This window comes from Dendropsophus ebraccatus, chromosome 5 (genome assembly GCF_027789765.1).
Source record: "Dendropsophus ebraccatus isolate aDenEbr1 chromosome 5, aDenEbr1.pat, whole genome shotgun sequence".
NCBI classification, from domain to species: Eukaryota; Metazoa; Chordata; class Amphibia; order Anura; family Hylidae; genus Dendropsophus; species Dendropsophus ebraccatus.
The window spans coordinates 6983706-7001663 of record NC_091458.1 but is presented as its reverse complement, the minus strand read 5'-3'; the positions used below and the strand labels follow the sequence as shown (position 1 = coordinate 7001663).

At 45.8% G+C, this 17958-nt stretch overlaps 1 protein-coding gene across 1 annotated transcript in view; it reads right to left on the bottom strand.

Moving 5' to 3' along the window:
• LOC138792239 (NACHT, LRR and PYD domains-containing protein 12-like) overlaps positions 1-17958 on the bottom strand; it is a 172280-nt gene that overhangs the window by 18500 nt on the left and 135822 nt on the right. The window contains exons 8-9 of the mRNA XM_069969413.1: positions 16989-17159; positions 11670-11840 (exon numbers count right to left, since the gene is read on the bottom strand). Coding sequence (XP_069825514.1) covers positions 11670-11840; positions 16989-17159 — 342 coding nt within the window. The remainder of the gene's footprint in view (positions 1-11669; positions 11841-16988; positions 17160-17958) is intronic.

Below are 17958 nucleotides of genomic sequence, written 5' to 3'. Positions count from 1 at the left end.
TCACTTGACTCAGTAAAGGCCACCAAACTCTCTGTATTGCTTTCAACCACAGCACATGCATCCCATGCAATACTCTGGTCCTTACACACCATGACCTCTAGGGGCAGCACTGCACCTTCATCACATGCAATCATCTGGTCATTATATACCATGACCTCTAGGGGCAGCACAGCACATTCATCACATGCAATCTTCTCGTCATTACACATCATGACCTTTAGGGGCACACTAGAGCGAATCCCCTCTGCTGCTTTTTCTGCTTTAGAGGTTAGTTCACACTCTGCATTCATTGGAACTAACGCTGTAGTACACCCATCATTTACCTGCTTAGGTTGTGGGACATAGTTATGGGTTAAATGCATGTTAGGCAGCAAATCTGACATTACCTTACTACTATCACATAACTGCGGGGTGACCTTACTGCTATCACATAACTGCGGGGTGACCTTACTGCTATCACATAACTGCTGGGTGACATTTTCAATACACATTGCATGCAATACATTATCATTAATTTCATCTGACTTTTCAAGTCCATGTTCAGACTGTGCAATAATCTCATCAGGTATCAGGATGGTCTTGTCAGCCACAGGATTCTTCTCCTCACTTGGTAGCATTGCTGAACATTTGGACTTATTTTGGTCACAGTTCACACAGTAAGACAGTAAGGCTCCACCCACTGGTAACTCTGGGACTTTTGTATATGGTTCTCCTGGCTCCTCCCCCTTAGGCAGTGGTACAGTACACTTTACTGGGGACTCTCCCTCCCACAACTGCCAGAAATAAGGAAAGTCTCTGCCAAGTATGAACTCCACCTGAAGCTCCGCACAGACCTCCAGCACATGATTTACTGTCCCATAACAAGTTTTAAAGTCAATTAGAATAGTCTTACCATACGGCTCTGGTCGACTCTTCACAAACAGTATAATATCCGGATGGACCCTGGATACCTCCTGGCGACAGTCCAGGTCAACCAGCAGTGGGATGCCACCAACCAGCAATTCACAAGTTTTTGGTTTAAATCTCTCTGATCTCCTGACCAGAGGACAGTAAGATGCACAGACACCCGCTCCCATGCACCTCCAACATGGCGCTCTCTGCTCAGTGACTGCTTGCTGTTGGGGTTGGTTGCTCTTAGCAACATCATCATGGCGCCTCTGCAGAAGTGACTTTTTAACACTTGGGCACTGGGCAAAAGCACATCCAATTACACAACAGTCCATTCTCATACATCTCAAGCCTGGCTCTGGCTGGTTGGCTTTAGGGACGGCACCCTCACGCTTTTTATCTGGAGAATCAGACCAGGATGCAACTGGGACCTTGGTACAGCAACCACTGGGCTTGGACCCCTGTGCTTTCTGGTTAGCAGCCCCCTGCAGTGCAGTGCGGGGTGTAGCAGTACATGCACTTTGTACAGGAGCTTGCTTATCCAATGTCCTTTGCAGTTGGGCCTCAACAGCCTCCCGCTCTGCTTCAAACTGCGCAAGGTTATAACCCATTTGTTTGGCCATGTCTTCACGGCGCTGTATGTCCCATATACGTCTGACATAGTCCTCTGCTAGACCCATGGCAACTATATTCTTTATGCAGCAGAAACACCAGCTTCAAACATAAGCAATACTGGCCTTATCCAGACAAGACAGTCTCTGTATGTCTCTCTCCACAGCAACACAGTCTCTGTATGTCTCTCTCCACAGAGACTCAATCTCTGTAAGGCTTCAGGCTCTTTAAATTCAGCCACAAACTTCATGTGCCATTTTTCTGCCCGCATCCTCCACCATATGTGACAATCTGGGGGTTACTCACTCGCTGGGATCGCTATCTCCTGGGCCTGAGACGGTTGGCACATCACAAATTGCAGTCCAGTCAGTGCTGTATACTTTATACGGACCTCAGTCAGCTTTATTTATCCGTTCAAAAAACACAAGACATAGGCAACACTGCCAATAAAATAAAACCTAGGCCGTCTAGCCACTGACTGACACCACAGCTTCCCTAGCTGTCACTTATGAGCCTAATGCTCAATATCACCAGCTCCACTGGTCTTACCCAGACTTCTTGTCTGCAGCTCCCACAGGCCTAGTGCTGCCTGTTCTCCCACACTGGGAGTCTTCACCTGGGAGCCATCACCTGGGCAGCTCTGGGGTCTCTAATAGAGCTCCACCAGGTGGTTTCAGAGCCTCATTAGCTCTAGGGCTGGAGTGGAGTATATGGACCCGGAGCTCCACCTGAACTCCAATTCCCACTCCAGAGGCATAGAACTGCCTCTTACAGCCCCACCATGCCACAATATATATATACATACATATATATATATATATATATATATACATATATATATTTATATATATATATATATATATATATATATATATATATATACATATATATATATATACACACACACACACAACTCCCATACTGTATACATTACATACAGTCACACTTTACACAGATATACACACTTATGCACATTACATACATCCATACACAAACATACACATTACAAACTAACATCTGTACTAACACACAAACATACATACATACTGTATTTCATGGACAAAGACCCATACACACGGGGGCTATGTTCACACTGCGTATGAATCCGTCTGTAGAGCGTACCGCGTATATACGCACATAGTTTTGAGCTTGATGCGTTCGCTGGGAAGTATACGATATACGCCCGCACAGTGCACACTACGTATGAGCTTACGGCCGGATCGTATACGGCGCCGTGAAAAATGGACAAGACCATTGTTTGAGGACGGAAATGTTGAAACTTACGGCCGTGACTTTCCATGCGGTCCCGTACGAAGTACTTATTTCAGCCAAATTGAACGTGATTTTTCGATCCAAAAGGTTCTGTATGGCTGACGGGGCTGGGCGAAGATTTCCAAGTAAATGACCTGCCTCAGATCGCTTTGAAACAAGCTAGGGAAGCATAACTGTACTACGGGCGTATGTTCACGGTGCGTACGCATCCGGCGCATGTCGATTTTTCCCACGCCCGTAGTTTCAGCCGCACATGTACGGCGGCGTAAGAACTGCGGACGGATTCGTAAATAATGGCCATTATTTCAATATAACAGCCGTTGTTTTAAAATAACAGAAAATATTTGCCATTAAATGGCGGCCATCCACTCAATTTCAACATTGTGTGAACAGAGCCTTTCTGTGTTTTTAATCCACTCCTGGTTTTGGTTGCAATATGAGGACCACAATACTGACTGAAATATACGTATTGTGAACCCAGCCTAACACTGTATGCAGGGAAGTTCCATATAGTGCAATCCTCAGCTCTTCTCCTCCTCACAGCCGGCTCTGTGCTCACATGAGAAGAGAGGAGGAAATAGTGACAGGTAGTAATGGGGAGGGGCCTGGGGGGAGTGAGTAGGGGGCGCTGCTTGTGTGTACACCCTCCTCCCTGTCACCCATTATACTCTATAGAGACACTAACAGGGTGACATGCAAGAGAGAACTGTGTGGGGTACAGCTGATCCTAGACAGACACAGTAGTACACATGAAAAGATTATCTGGAGAACTTGGCACTCTAAAGGCCTAGCTGTGCGGAGAACTCGGGAGGTGTAGGCGCTGATCGGCATATAGATGTCACTGCATCAAGGATGAAGGGAGTCATGGTTAGCGTAATACAATGGTTTTATTCAGGGGATGACACATTTCGAGGGAAGCCCTCTTTATCAGATCCCTGATGAAAGGAATAGATACACTGCGCATCAAACAGTATCACTCATGATGGCATTAGATTAGTGATGAGCGAGTACTAAAATGCTCGGGTGCTCGTTTCGAGTAACAAACCCCATTGAAGTCAATGGGAAACTCAAGCATTTTTGCAGGGGACCCAAGTTCGGCAGAGGGAAGATCGTGTGAAAACCTGTCAACCACAGAAAATGATAGAAACACCACAGAAATGGACAGGAAACAGCAGTAATACAGGGATCGAAATTACCAGGGTTAGCGATCCTCTGCAATAATGCCGATCCCTGACTTGGTTAATAGAATTAATTAATAAAACAAAGTTTCATTCTAATAAAGTCACTTTCGTTGTTCAATAATTTAATTAAAACAAATCAATCATTGTGCAATTAAATATACTGTTAATATATATATATATATATATATATATAAATGTATATTTATATATATATATATATATATTTATTTATTTATTTACAGTATATTTCATTGCAAAAGTATGGATTCATTTTAATTAAATTATTGGACAACGAAAGTGACTTTATTAGAATGAAAATGTGTTTTATTAATTAAATATTAATCCCTTTAAGAGCGACCTGGGTCCAATTAAGAGCAAAATATGTCCCTTTAAGAGCAAAATGGGTCCCTTTAAGAGCGAAATTGGTCCCTTTAAGAGCGACCTGGGTCCCTTTAAGAGCGATCTGGGTCCCTTTAAGAGCGAACTGGGTCCCTTTAAGAGCGAACTGGGTCCCTTTAAGTGCGATCTGGGTCCCTTTAAGAGCAAAATGGGTCCCTTTAAGAGCGACCTGGGTCCCCTTAAGAGCGGCCTGGGTCCCTTTAAGAGCGACCTGGGTCCCTTTAAGAGCAACCTGGGTCCCTTTAAAAGTGACCTGGGTCCCTTTAAGAGCGACCTGGGTCCTTTTAAGAGCAAAATGGGTCCCTTTAAGAGCGAAATGTGTCCCTTTAAGAGCAAAATAGGTCCCTTTAAGAGCGACCTGGGTCCCTTTAAGAGCGATCTGGGCCCCTTTAAGAGTGAAGTGGGTCCCTTTAAGAGAAAAATGGGTCCCTTTAGGAGCGAAATGGGTCCCTTTAAGAGCGACCTGGGTCCCTTTAAGAGCAAAATATGTCCCTTTAAGAGCAAAATGGGTCCTTTCAAGAGCGACCTGGGTCCCTTTAAGAGCTAAATGGGTCCCTTTACGCATGAAATTGGTCCCTTTAAGAGCGACCTGGGTCCCTTTAACCCCTTAAGGACTGGGCCTGAAATGGCCTTAAGGACCGGAGTAAATTTTATGAGTATGACCAGTGTCACTTTATTCATTAATAACTTCGGGATGCTTTTACCTATCCGGCTGATTCTGAGATTGTTTTCTCGTGACATATTGTACTTCACATTTCTAGTAAATTGGAGTCGATACTCATAACAAATCTTTATGAAAAAAAAAACAAAATAGGGTGAAAAATTGTGAAAAAATGCATTTTTCCAACATTAAAACTTTTCTGCTTATACAGAAAATGGTTATATCACATAAATTATATATTAAATAGCATTAGCAACATGTCTACTTTATGTTGGCGGCATTTATTAAACTATCTTTCATTTTTTTTAAACAATAGAAAGCGTAAAACATTAGCAGCAAATTTTCGGTAAAATTTCAAAATCAGATATTTTTAGGGACCTGTTCAGGTTTAAAGTGTATTTGAGGGGCCTGTATCTTAGAAAGCCCCACAAAGCACCCCATTTCAGAAACTGCACCCCCCAAACTCTGCAAAAGCACATCCAGAAAGTGTTTTAACCCTTTAGGGGAGTCACAGAAATAAAAGCCAAGTGTGTAAGAAATTTGAAAATTTTTATTTTCTGTGCAGAGATTTTATTGTAATCCAATATTTTTCATAATTATAAGCTTATTACCAGAGAAATGCACCCCAATAATTATTGCCCCGTTTCTGCAGTTTATAGAAATACCCCATATGTGGCCCTATTGCGCTATTTGACGCAACCACAAGCCTCAGATACAAAGGAGCGCCTAGTGAATTTCAATGGCTCCATTATATTTGGTCATTTCTGACTGTACCACTTCAGGTTGGCAGAGGCTCTGGGGTGCCAAAACCTAAAAAACACCCCTAAAGGGACACCATTTAGAAAACTACACCCCTCAAGGAATGTAACAAGGGGTGCGGTGAGCATTTGGACCCCACAGGTGCTTCACAGATTTTCCGAACAATGTGGCGTGAAAAAAGACAAAAGTATTTTTTACACTAAAACGTTGTTCTAGCCTTCAATTTTTCATTTTCACAAAGGGATAAAAGGAAAAAAAAAGACACAAAATGTGTAGCGCAGTTTCTCCCGAGTACAGAAATACCCCACATGTGGCGATAAAGTGCCAAGCGGGCGCAGGACGAGCCTCCAAAGGGAAGGAGCGTTTGGAAGCTGAATTTCACTGGAATGGATTTCAAGGGCCATGTCGCATTTACAGAGCCCTCGTGCTGCCAAAACACTGGAAACCCCCCACAAGTGACCCCATTATGGAAACTACACCCCTCAAGGAATCTAACAAGGGGTGCAGTGAGCATATGGACCCCACTGGTGACGGGCACAAATGTGGAACAATGTGACGTGAAAGTGAAAAATTTCATTTTTTCACTTTCACGGCACAAATGTGCCCGTAATCAAGGGGTCCATATCCTCACTGCACCCCTTGTTAGATTCCTTAAGGGGTGTAGTTTCCATAATGGGTCACTTGTGGGGGGTTTCCACTGTCTTGGCAGCACAAGGGCTCTGTAAATGCGACATGGCGTTCATAATCCATTCTGGCCAAATCCAACCTCCAAAATCCAAATGGCGCTCCTTCCCTTCGGAGGCTTGCCCTGCACCCACATGACGCTTAATGTCCACATGTGGGGTATTTACGGACTCGGGGGAAATTGCTCTACACATTTTGTGTTTTTTTTTCTCTTTTAACCCCTTGTGAAAATGATAAATTCAAGGCTAGACCAACATTATAGTGTAAAAAATGTAATATTTCATTTTCACACCACATTGTTCCACATTTGTGCCCGTCACCAGTGGGGTCCATATGCTCACTACACCCCTTGTTACATTCCTTGAGGGGTGTTGTTTCCATAATGGGGTCACTTGTGGGGGGTTTCAACTGTCTTGGCAACACAATGGCCTTTTAAATGCAACATGGCCCCTCGAAATCCAATCCAGCCAAATCCAGCCTCAAAAAACCAAATGGCACTCCTTCCCTTTGGAGGCTTACCCTGCACCCGCATGGCGCTTTATGTCCACATGTGGGGTATTTCCGTACTCAGGAGAAATTGCGCTACACATTTAGTGTTTTTTTTTACCTTTTAGCCCCTTGTGAAAATGAAAAAATCATGACAAGATTAATGATTTAGAGTAAAAAATTTTAAAAAATTACACTAAATGTTGGTCTAGCCTTGATTTTTTTCCATTTCCACAAGGGGTTAAAAAAGAAAATGAACACAAAACGTGTAGGGTAATTTCCCCTGAGTACGAAAATACCCCACATGTGGACATAATGTGCCACCAAAGGGACAGAGCGCCATTTAGAGGCTGGAATGGAGGACGGAGGCCACGTCGCAATTACAAAGCTCCTGTGCTGCCAGGACAGTAGAAACCCCCGACAAGTGACCCCATTCTGGAAATTACACCCCATAAGGAATCTAACGAGGGGTGCAGTGAGCATATGGACCCCACTGGTGACGGGCACATGTGTAGAACATGTGCCGTGAAAATAAAAAATACAATTTTTTTCATTTTCACGTCCCAAATGTGGCCGTCACCAGGGGGCCATATACCCGCTGCCCCCCTTGTTAGATTCCTTATGGGGTGTAGTTTCCAGAATGGGGTCACTTGTGGGGGGTTTCTACTGTCCTGGCCGCACAGAGGCTTTGTAATTGCATCATGGCCTCCTCTAATGGGAATGGCGGCCATACCTACTTAGCTGGGGAAAAGGGACAATTCTAATTTATTTGGGGGTATTAGGCCAATTATTAGTTTATAAGGTTGGAAATGACAGGTGTCCATCAAACTCAATCTGTGTTGATCCAGAGGAAGGCAAAAAACCCTCGTGAGGCAGACGACAGTAGCCTCATCACAGGGGAAAAATTCCTTCCCGACTCCATATTGGCGATCAGAATAATCCCTGGATCAACGTGACCCCTGAAATAGGAATAAGGGACAGAATTTAGATAATGTAGAACCCCGATGACGTGTGGTACGCCTTGGAGCGATCCAGTATTCAGAGGCCGGGGGGATCAGGACAGGTGTCACACTGGAAAATGGCGTCCTTCCTGATCCCCCTGTTACCCCACACTCTGCACTTCTTCTGGGGTCTCCCGTTCTCCAGTGTGGGGGACGTCACCTGGAAAATGTTGTCCTGGTGCGATACGGGGTCCTTCATATCCAGAAGCGCTGGGTCCGCTCCATGACTGCTAAATATTAGGGCTCTGTTACTACTTCTGATATGTTCAGATCGTGCCGCAAGCTACAGTAGCTCAGGCAGCGAGGGAGCGGAAGAGGGGGTGCTGGTATAAAAGTTATCCCCGTACAGGTGGTGACCTTTATCCAGCAGTGGGAAGATCAGTTCCCGGACGATCTTCCCACTTGTTCCGAGGATGGGGGGGGAGGGGGCATCTGGGGGCTGCATTCGGGTGTCCCTTCCTTCATACACTCTAAGGGTACGTGCACACTGCGGAATGGCGGAGGATAACCCTTCGTGCATTCCGCAGTTGGCACCCACCGGCGGACTGATGGGGGCACGCGTCTCCGTCCGTGTCATAGACTCCATTCTATGCACGGGCGGATTCCGCTCTCCGTCCAACGTATTCATTCTTTGGACGGACGATGGAATCCGCCTGTGCATAACATGGAGTCTATGACACGGGTGGAGACGCGCGCCTGCATCAGTCCGCCGGTGGGTGCCAGCTGCGGAATGCACAAAGGTTTATCTTCGCCATTGCGCAGTGTGCACCTACCCTAAATCTGTAAGAGTACCCTGAGGTACGCTCACAGAGTTAGTAGAATTTTACGCCATACCGTGATCTCTTATTGGGACGGTACTGGCGGAAAAGACGTGTCTGGGAGGCAGCATACACTACGCTACCCCCCAGATACGTCATTGGAGGATGAGGATGAATGGAGGAACGAAGGATCCCCCACATTTATCCTCACTGGCTGTTTCGGTGTCGGAGGCAATAATAACGTATCCCTCTGACGCCGAAAACACCCTGGGGGCCATCTTTATACGGGGACTAGTATATGGGGTATGTAGTGGTGTAGTGTCAAACTTTATTCAATGTAGTGTAGTGTGGTGTAATGTAGTGTTTTTTACGTGTTTTTTTACAGTAAGTATAAAAAAAAAAAAACTACGCCAAAAATGGTGTTGCTGATAAATGCCGCACTTATGTGCGGCACTTATCAGCAGACCGTGGCAGTAGGATAGACAAAAAAAACACCCTACGCCAAAAAGGAGGAGTTGCTGATTAGCAGCGCACTTTCGTGCGATGCTGATCAACACTCAGCGGCGATAGGGTGCGGAAAATAGAAAAAAAAAAAATAGAAAAAAAAAATAAAAAAAATAAAAACTTTATTACATACTGAACATCCCTGTAGCTGCTGATAAGTGTATTACACATATCAGCCGCTAGAGGGCAGCAGAGCGGAAAATCCCGAAAACCCGACGCTGGAGCCGAAAATAGCCGAACGTGACGTCACGGAAGCCGAAGACCCGAACGAGACCACGAGGACGCCGCGAACCCGGAAGACGCCGATCAGGACCCCGGGAAAGGTGAGTAATGTACGAATACCTGCTCTGGACCCCTCAGCTACCTAGCTGAGGGGTCCAGAGCAGGTATTTATAACTTTTGGGGACTTCGATCGCCGTTCACGGCGATCGGGCCGGTGGCACCTGGCCACCATTACTTTTTACAGTAATGGCGGTCGGTGCCGTCCTCGGACAGCACCGACCGCCATTTTTTCCGGGTCATCGGGTCACCGATGACCCGGAAAGGTTCCGATCGCCGCTATTGGCTGATCTGAACTGATAAGTGCCTTTAAGAGATATGTGCCTTTAAGAGCGAAATATGTGCCTTTAAGAGCGACCTGGGTCCCTTTAAGAGCGACCTGGGTCCCTTTAAGAGCGACCTGGGTCCCTTTAAGAGCAAAATGGGTCCCTTTAAGAGCGACCTGGGTCCCCTTAAGAGCGAACTGGGTCCATTTAAGAGCGAACTGGGTCCCTTTAAGTGCGATATGGGTTCCTTTAAGATCGACCTGGGTCCCCTTAAGAGCGACCTGGGTCCTTTTAAGAGCGAAATATGTCCCTTCAATGAGTGAAATATGTCCCTTTAAGAGCAAAATGGGTCCCTTTAAGAGCGTCCAGGGTCCCTTTAAGAGCGACCTGGGTCCCTTTAAGAGTGAAATATGTGCCTTTAAGCGCAACCTGGGTCCCTTTAAGAGCGACCTGGGTCCCTTTAAGAGCAAAATGGATCCCTTTAAGAGCGAAATGGGTCCCTTTAAGAGCGAAATGGGTCTCTTTAAGAGCGACCTGGGTCCCTTTAAGAGCGAAGGGACCCACGTCGCTCTTAAAGCGACCCAGGTCGCTCCTAAAGGGACCCATGTCGCTCTTAAAGGGACGGGAGCCAAGTTGCTCTTAAAGGGATGGGACCCAAGTCGCTCTTAAAGGGACGGCACCCAGGATTAAAGTTAAATGGAAGTCACTGGTAAAGGGGCGCTCTTTTCAAGCACTATGTATTTCCCTGGAAATGCAAATCTAGTATTATATTGTAATCTGTATTCTTCTTCTTCCAGCCATTTTTCTGCGATTAATACAGCCCGAACCGCTTTGCGCACACACTCCATTCAAACTGCATTTCGAAGCCCTCGGTGGTGTGAGGTGTGCTATCTATTTTCAGTTTCGATCGAATTTGTCATTTTTAAGAAATTTACGTTTAAAGACCCCGAATTTCCCATAGAAAATAATGGCCACACTGTAAACGCTGACAGCCAATCACAGCACATATGCAAATAGCTGAAGTATATCAGCCAATAGGAACTCTAAAGTCTTGTCAGGCAATGTATCACAACAGTCACACAGTCACATGTCCACTATTGGCCAATAGAAGACGTAGAAGATGGAAGGTCCTTAAAGATTTTTTCTCCTTGACATGAGTAAGATTGTCATGGTAACCGAGCAATGATCTTTCTATACCATTATAAGTAGCAGAGTTCAGTCAGTAAAATAGCAGAGCTGAGGGGACGGTACCCAAGTCGTTCTTAAATGGACGGTACCCAAGCTGCTCTTGAAGGGACGGTACCCAAGCCGCTCTTAAAGGGACGGTACCCGAGTCGCTCTTAAAGGGACGGTACCCGAGTCGCTCTTAATGGAACGGTACCAAGTCGTTTTTAAAGGGAATGTACCCAAGTCGCTCTTAAAGGGACGGTACCCAAGTCGCTCTTAAAGGGGCATTACATGAGTCACTCTTAAAGGGACGTTACCTAAGCCGCTCTTAAAGGGACGGTACACAAGACAGTATCACACATGATAGGATTAGCTATCACAAATGATAGAATTAGATACACTGCTCAGCACACAGTATCACACATAACAGGATTAGATATATGGCTCAGCAGACAATATCACACATTATAGGGTTGGATATATTGCTTATTAGACAGTATCACACATAAAAGCATTAGATACAGAGCTCAGCACACAGTATGACATGATAGGATTAGATACATGGGTCAACACACAGTATTGCACATAAAAGGATTAGATACTGCACGGCAGATATTATCACATGTAGGCATTAGATACATGGCTCAGCTTACAGTATCACACATGATAGGGTTAGATACATGGTTCAGCAGACAGTATCACACATGACAGGATTAGATACATGGAGTCCTATACACATCTCTTATACTCACTGTAATTCCTCTATGCTGCAGTCTGGACTGGACAGAGCTTCCACCAAGACACTGAAGTGAGGACTGGACAGACGGTTACCAGTCAGGTCAAGTTTCTTCAGAGACCAGTTGTTCTTTATTACAGATGCCAACTGGGTGCAGGAAGTGTCTGGTAGACTAGTACGATCCAATCTGTAATAATAAGAAGATGAGATGTGAGTGACGCGTCCACAGAACGTTACTATAAAATCTGCAGATTGTGAATGTGGAGAGAAATGTCCCCGGCTGTTAGTAATATCCATAAATATCATCACTAGAAGCCACTGCTTGTGTGTGCTGGATGATAGGATTAGATACACTGTTAGTAACATCCATAAATGTCATTACTAGAAGCCGCCTCTTGTGTGTGGTGTATGATAGGATTAGATACATGGTACAGAAGTATCACACATAACAGGATTGGATACATGGCTCAGCAGACAGTATCAAATGATAGGATTAGATACACAGCTCTGCAGACAGTTTGATATATGATAGGATTAAATACACTGCCAAGAAGCCAGTATCATATATATTAGGGTAGATACATGAGTCAGCAGACAGTATTACACATGAAATCATTAGATAAACTGCACACATGATAGGATTAGATACAGAGTTCAGCTCACAGTATCATACATGATGGGTTTAGATATATAGCTCAGCAGACAATATCACACAAAATAGGAGTGGATACACTGCTCACCAGACATGACATTGGTAAAACAGACCTTCTCAATAACCAACCCCTTACCCTCAGACTTCCTCCCCCACCTTGCTGGGCCCCACTCCCTAAATAAATGACAGGAGGGGGCCCTTGAAGCTCCAACATCCAACCACTGCTCTGTCCAATTTTTTATTTGACCCAGTTTCCCGCTACTGACTCAGGAGCCCTCTCTAAATCTGTTGAACACACTGACAGGAGCCCAAATACCAAAAGCTTCCCAGATGATCCAACTACATTGGGGGATTACTTCCCCAGGTACCCACCTCTATCAATTTCTAAAACCAACCACAAGGACCCCTTGACTATCCATCCAAAAAAATCCCCCTATCATTCTCCACAACCACATCCTCCTTTTGCAATCCCCCTGCTGTCCTGGTCGACAGGGACACTAACTCCCCAATTCTTAATGCCCCAAAAAAGCCCCACGAAAAGGCTAACCAAAATAACATGTTAATGACACCTCACTATCAGTGTGGCAAACCCCGTACAAACACCCAACAATACGCTCCAAAAGTGCCAATAAAACTGGCCCCTGCAATTCTGGCTTTGCCTTACCCCTCCAAAAAACTCTAAGCACCTGAGCCACTAAAAGCTCCTTAGTCACATCCCAAAATCCCCACAATTTAAACCACCCTAGCCCACACTCTATCCTAATTCGACTGAACAATTCTCCAACCCGACAATCAATGCTCCTACTCTGCCCAGGTGCCAGTTTATGCCCTCCAAGTACAAGGTGCCAAGGCCATCCTGATAAGATCCCTTACAGTCAACAAGCCAGCTTCCACAGATAAGGAGGACAGTCGATCCCTTCCACGTCGACCTCTAGGGCCAAAAACCAGAACTGCTGACGAGAGAGAGAATCGGGCATGGACTTCCTAACCCCGGGGACATGTACCGCCACCACCCACACATTCAGAGACAGACATCTAAGCACCAGGTGATGCAACAGACTTACAACCGGAGGGCACAGCGCTGAGACAGAATTTATAGCTGTTAGAACCGCCAGATTATCGCAGTGAAATCTAACCTTTTTGTCCCTGAATTTCCCCCCAAAACCGCTACCACTATAAAAAAAACTCAAGAAGAGCGAGATTACAAACTAGACCTGACTCAAGACACCACACCACTGCCTCTGACAAGAAACTCTGAATCCCACACTTCCTGCCACATCCGTGAACAAATCCCAGTCAAAACCACTTACAGCCGGGGCAATCATCAACGACCTGCCATTATAAGCCTCCAAAAACTCAACCCATACCACCAGGTCATCATGACGTTCCCTGGTAAGGCAAACAAAATCATGAGGTGCCTTCACTCTTGCCATAGTTCTCGCCAAACGCCTACAGAAAACCTGCACCATTGCTATGATCCTGCAGGCAAAATGTAAAGGGGGACTCAGGCAAAAATATTTTTCTTTCAGATCAACTGGTTTCAGAAAGCTTTATAGATTTGTAATTTCCTTTGATTAAAAATTCTCAAGTCTTTCCATACTTATCAGCTACTGTATGTCCTGCAGGAAGTGGTGTATTCTTTTAAGTCTGACAGTGCTCTCTGCTGCCACCTCTGTCCATGTCAGGAACTATATCGAGCAGGAGAGGTTTTCTATGGGGATTTCCTACTGCTCTGGACTGTTCCTGGTATGGACAGAGGTGGCACCAGAGAGCTTTGTGTCAGACTGGAAAGAAAACACCAATTCCTGCAGGACATACAGCAGCTGATAAGTACCAGAAGACTGAAGATTTTTAAATAGAAGTAAATTACTAATCTGTATAACTTTCTGAAACCAATTGATTTGAAAGAAAAAGATTTTCGCCAGAGTGCCCCTTTAACTTAGCCAGCAAGTATTTGAGCTCTTTTAGAGGGATTATCTTCAAGCCTTGATCCCGCCCCACCTCTGCTTTTAGGGCCTCAAGTTTATCCTCGGGCAACCTGCATTTCATTTTGCAGAAATCTATATTGATTCCCAAGAACTTCAATGCAGTCGCCGGACCCTCCATTTTCTCCTGTGCTAACAGGACCCCAAACCTGCCCACCACCCAGCTCATCATGCTCAGTAGCTTCTCACAAATGGGAGACCCAGGAGGCCTGTATCACCCATTCCAAAAATGAACTAAAAGCCTCAAACGCGACAATGAGCAGCCCATGGGAAGGCACCTATCCACATAAAATGCCCCCTCTCAATGACAACCACACAACCTCAGACTATGGGGTGAACCAGAAGAAGGCGGAAGGCAAGCTCAATGTCGGCCTTCACCATGAGGGTGTCCTAACTGTGCTCCAGTATCAATGCCACTGCCACATCTGTCAGGGTCTATTCTGTCATTCACCGACTGACCATGCGGATGTAATAAGTGGTAGATAAGCCGAAAATTGTTAGGCTCCTTCTTTGGGACAACCCCCAAAGGAGAAACAACAAGATCCGGTAAAGGGCGGGACTCAAACAGCCCTGCCATCCGCCCCAAGGAAAATTCCTTAGCCTAACCACTACCAGATACTGATAGGCTGAACACAGGTTCCTTAAAGTGAAAGGCACCTCATAGGGAGGAGCTGGCATCACAAAGCCCTGCGTAAAGCCATCCAGAGTATCTGGAAACCTGTCTAGGAATGGCTGCATCGTGACCACCCTCACTGGCGTCTACCCCACTGAGCAGAACCACCTGCTCCTCAACTCTTTCCTTTCTTGAAACACCATGCTGACCTATGAGAGGTTCCCCCACAAGTTTTGCACACGTGCTAAAATTTACATGCCATTCCATACTTACATTGGCCCTTGTTGAAGAGCCAGCACAAGCCGGACTTGCTTCCATCCGCCTGTGGGCCCTGACCATCTGCACCTGACTTAAAAGGGGCTGCCCAAAACTAGATAAACCCATGACACTCAACCATAGTTCTATATCCTTTTGGTCCCACCTTATGCTTGGCCTAACTGCCTTCCTCTGCCTTAACTGCTAATTGTACCGGAGCTAGAACTGGCCCCCATACACTCTATATGCTTTCCCAAATGAATCCAGGTGGCAAAGCAAGGCTGAGTAATTTTGCAGCACCTTCACGTCCACCATGCTCGCCAACATTGCAAAGGACTGTAGCCAATTGGTAAAGCTCTGATAAATGAGCCACCACCTGCGCTTTTCCTCCTCCTCCTTTTTACTCTCAAACCGCATTCCATTATCCAAATTAAATTTGTCTAAAGAAGAAGAGAAAAAATGTCAACATACTCATCCCGCCATATTTTTTCCCTAACCTCCTGCTCGAGATGAGCTACCAAGGGTCTCTCAACGCAGACATAAACTTCCGCACGGGCACGATTGTCCAATTCTATCCAGTCCACCTACTTATCCTTATCCGTCTGTGCTACTACCGATACATCAGCCAACACCTCCAGGCTAGTTAAACTGCCGGTAGGGACCCCTCCCGCCGCTTCCACCCACACTGGCGAAGAGGCCACCCCAGCACCCCTGCAACCGACTGCCATGAACACTCTAAAACAATTAAATAACTCCTTCCATCCAATCGCCTCAGCAACCACCACACCCTGTGCACTAGTACCAACCGCACCCTAACTACTCCCTGGGACCTATCTAACACAGAGCACAAAACTCAAAGGGACAACCCACCAGGCTGTTCAGGTGCTGTGTTCCCGCTAGGATAGGGTTCCCCAGGAAGAGCGATGTCATCTACCTCAGCCGCGCCGTCATCCACATCCTCAGACGGAGCCGATCGGGACAAGGTACCAAAAAACAGGCATGATGATGGAGGTTCCGGGGCCCCCGTGGCCCTTCACTCCCCAGCTGTTGACAGTCTGGACAAATGTCGGGCCACTGTGTGGCGGAAATGGAGGGACTCTGGGTCATCCCTGCATGTAGTCCTTCTGTAGGACCGACATGAATCTCAGGGAGGCCCATATGACTGGGCCTGATGACAGGAGAAGAGAGGAGAGCTGGGGCCTGCTGCGGGACTTAAAGCTGCTGGCACCAGCTGTTTCGCAGCAGCAGAATACTCACCAAGCCCAGGAGCAGAAGGAGGATGCAGGACATCCCGGATTCCCATTCCTCCAGCCAGGCCTAGTCGGGGGTAGATTTTGCCGCCTCCCGTAAATGCTCCTGAAGTTCCCTGAGTGACATGGTGAGCTCAGGCACCCTGCCCTGCTTTCCACAACAATTTGCTACACACACTTGTTCCTAACACTCTGCTACCGGGCTCTCTCCTCTTGAGTGTTACATGGGGAGGGAGCTGCTCCTACTTATACTCTCTATGCCCCTTGCCTACTCTCCCCCTAGCACCACCACCACATAAACCCCTTCCTGACTGTTTACCCCGTAATGGTGGCTTACCTCTATGGGGTCGTGTCCAGTCTTAGTATATCAGATATGACAGGATTGGATACAAAGCTAAGCAGACAGAATGACATATGATAGGATTAGATACACTGCCAATAAGACAGTATCATATATGACATGATTACATACACTGCTCAGCCCACACAAGACAGGATTAGATACACAGCTCACCAGACAGTATCACACATGATAGGATTAGATACATGGCTCAGTCCTGTATGAATCTCTTATACTCACCGTAGTTCCTCTATCCTGCAGTCTGGACTGGACAGAGCTTCCACCAAGTCCCTGAAGTGAGGACCAGACAGACGGTTATTATACAGGTGAAGTATCTTCAGGGAAGGGTTATTCCTTATTACAGATGCCAACTGGGGGCAGGAAGTGTCTGGTAGATTATTATCACCCAATCTGAAATAATAAGAAGATGAAGAAGATGTAGGTTACGCATCCACAGAGCGTTAGAATAGAAGCTGTGGATTGTGAATTGTCATCACTAGAAGCCGCCTCTTGTGTGTGCTGGATGATAGGATTAGATACACTGTTAGTAACATCCATAAATGTCATCACTAGAAGCCGCCTCTTGTGTGTGCTGGATGATAGGATTAGATACACTGTTAGTAACATCCATAAATGTCATCACTAGAAGCCGCCTCTTGTGTGTGGTAGAGCATAGGATTAGATACACTGTTAGTAACATCCATAAATGTCATCACTAGAAGCCGCCTCTTGTGTGTGCTGGATGATAGGATTAGATACACTGTTAGTAATATCCATAAATGTCTCCACTAGAAGCCCCCTCTTGTGTGTGCTGGATGATAGAATTAGATACACTGTTAGTAACATCCATAAATGTCATCACTAGAAGCCGCCTCTTGTGTGTGGTAGAGCATAGGATTAGATACACTGTTAGTAACATCCATAAATGTCATCACTAGAAGCCGCCTCTTGTGTGTGGTAGAGCATAGGATTAGATACACTGTTAGTAACATCCATAAATGTCATCACTAGAAGCCGCCTCTTGTGTGTGCTGGATGATAGGATTAGATACACTGTTAGTAATATCCATAAATGTCTCCACTAGAAGCCCCCTCTTGTGTGTGCTGGATGATAGGATTAGATACACTGTTAGTAACATCCATAAATGTCATCACTAGAAGCCGCCTCTTGTGTGTGCTGAATAATAGGATTAGATACACTGTTAGTAATA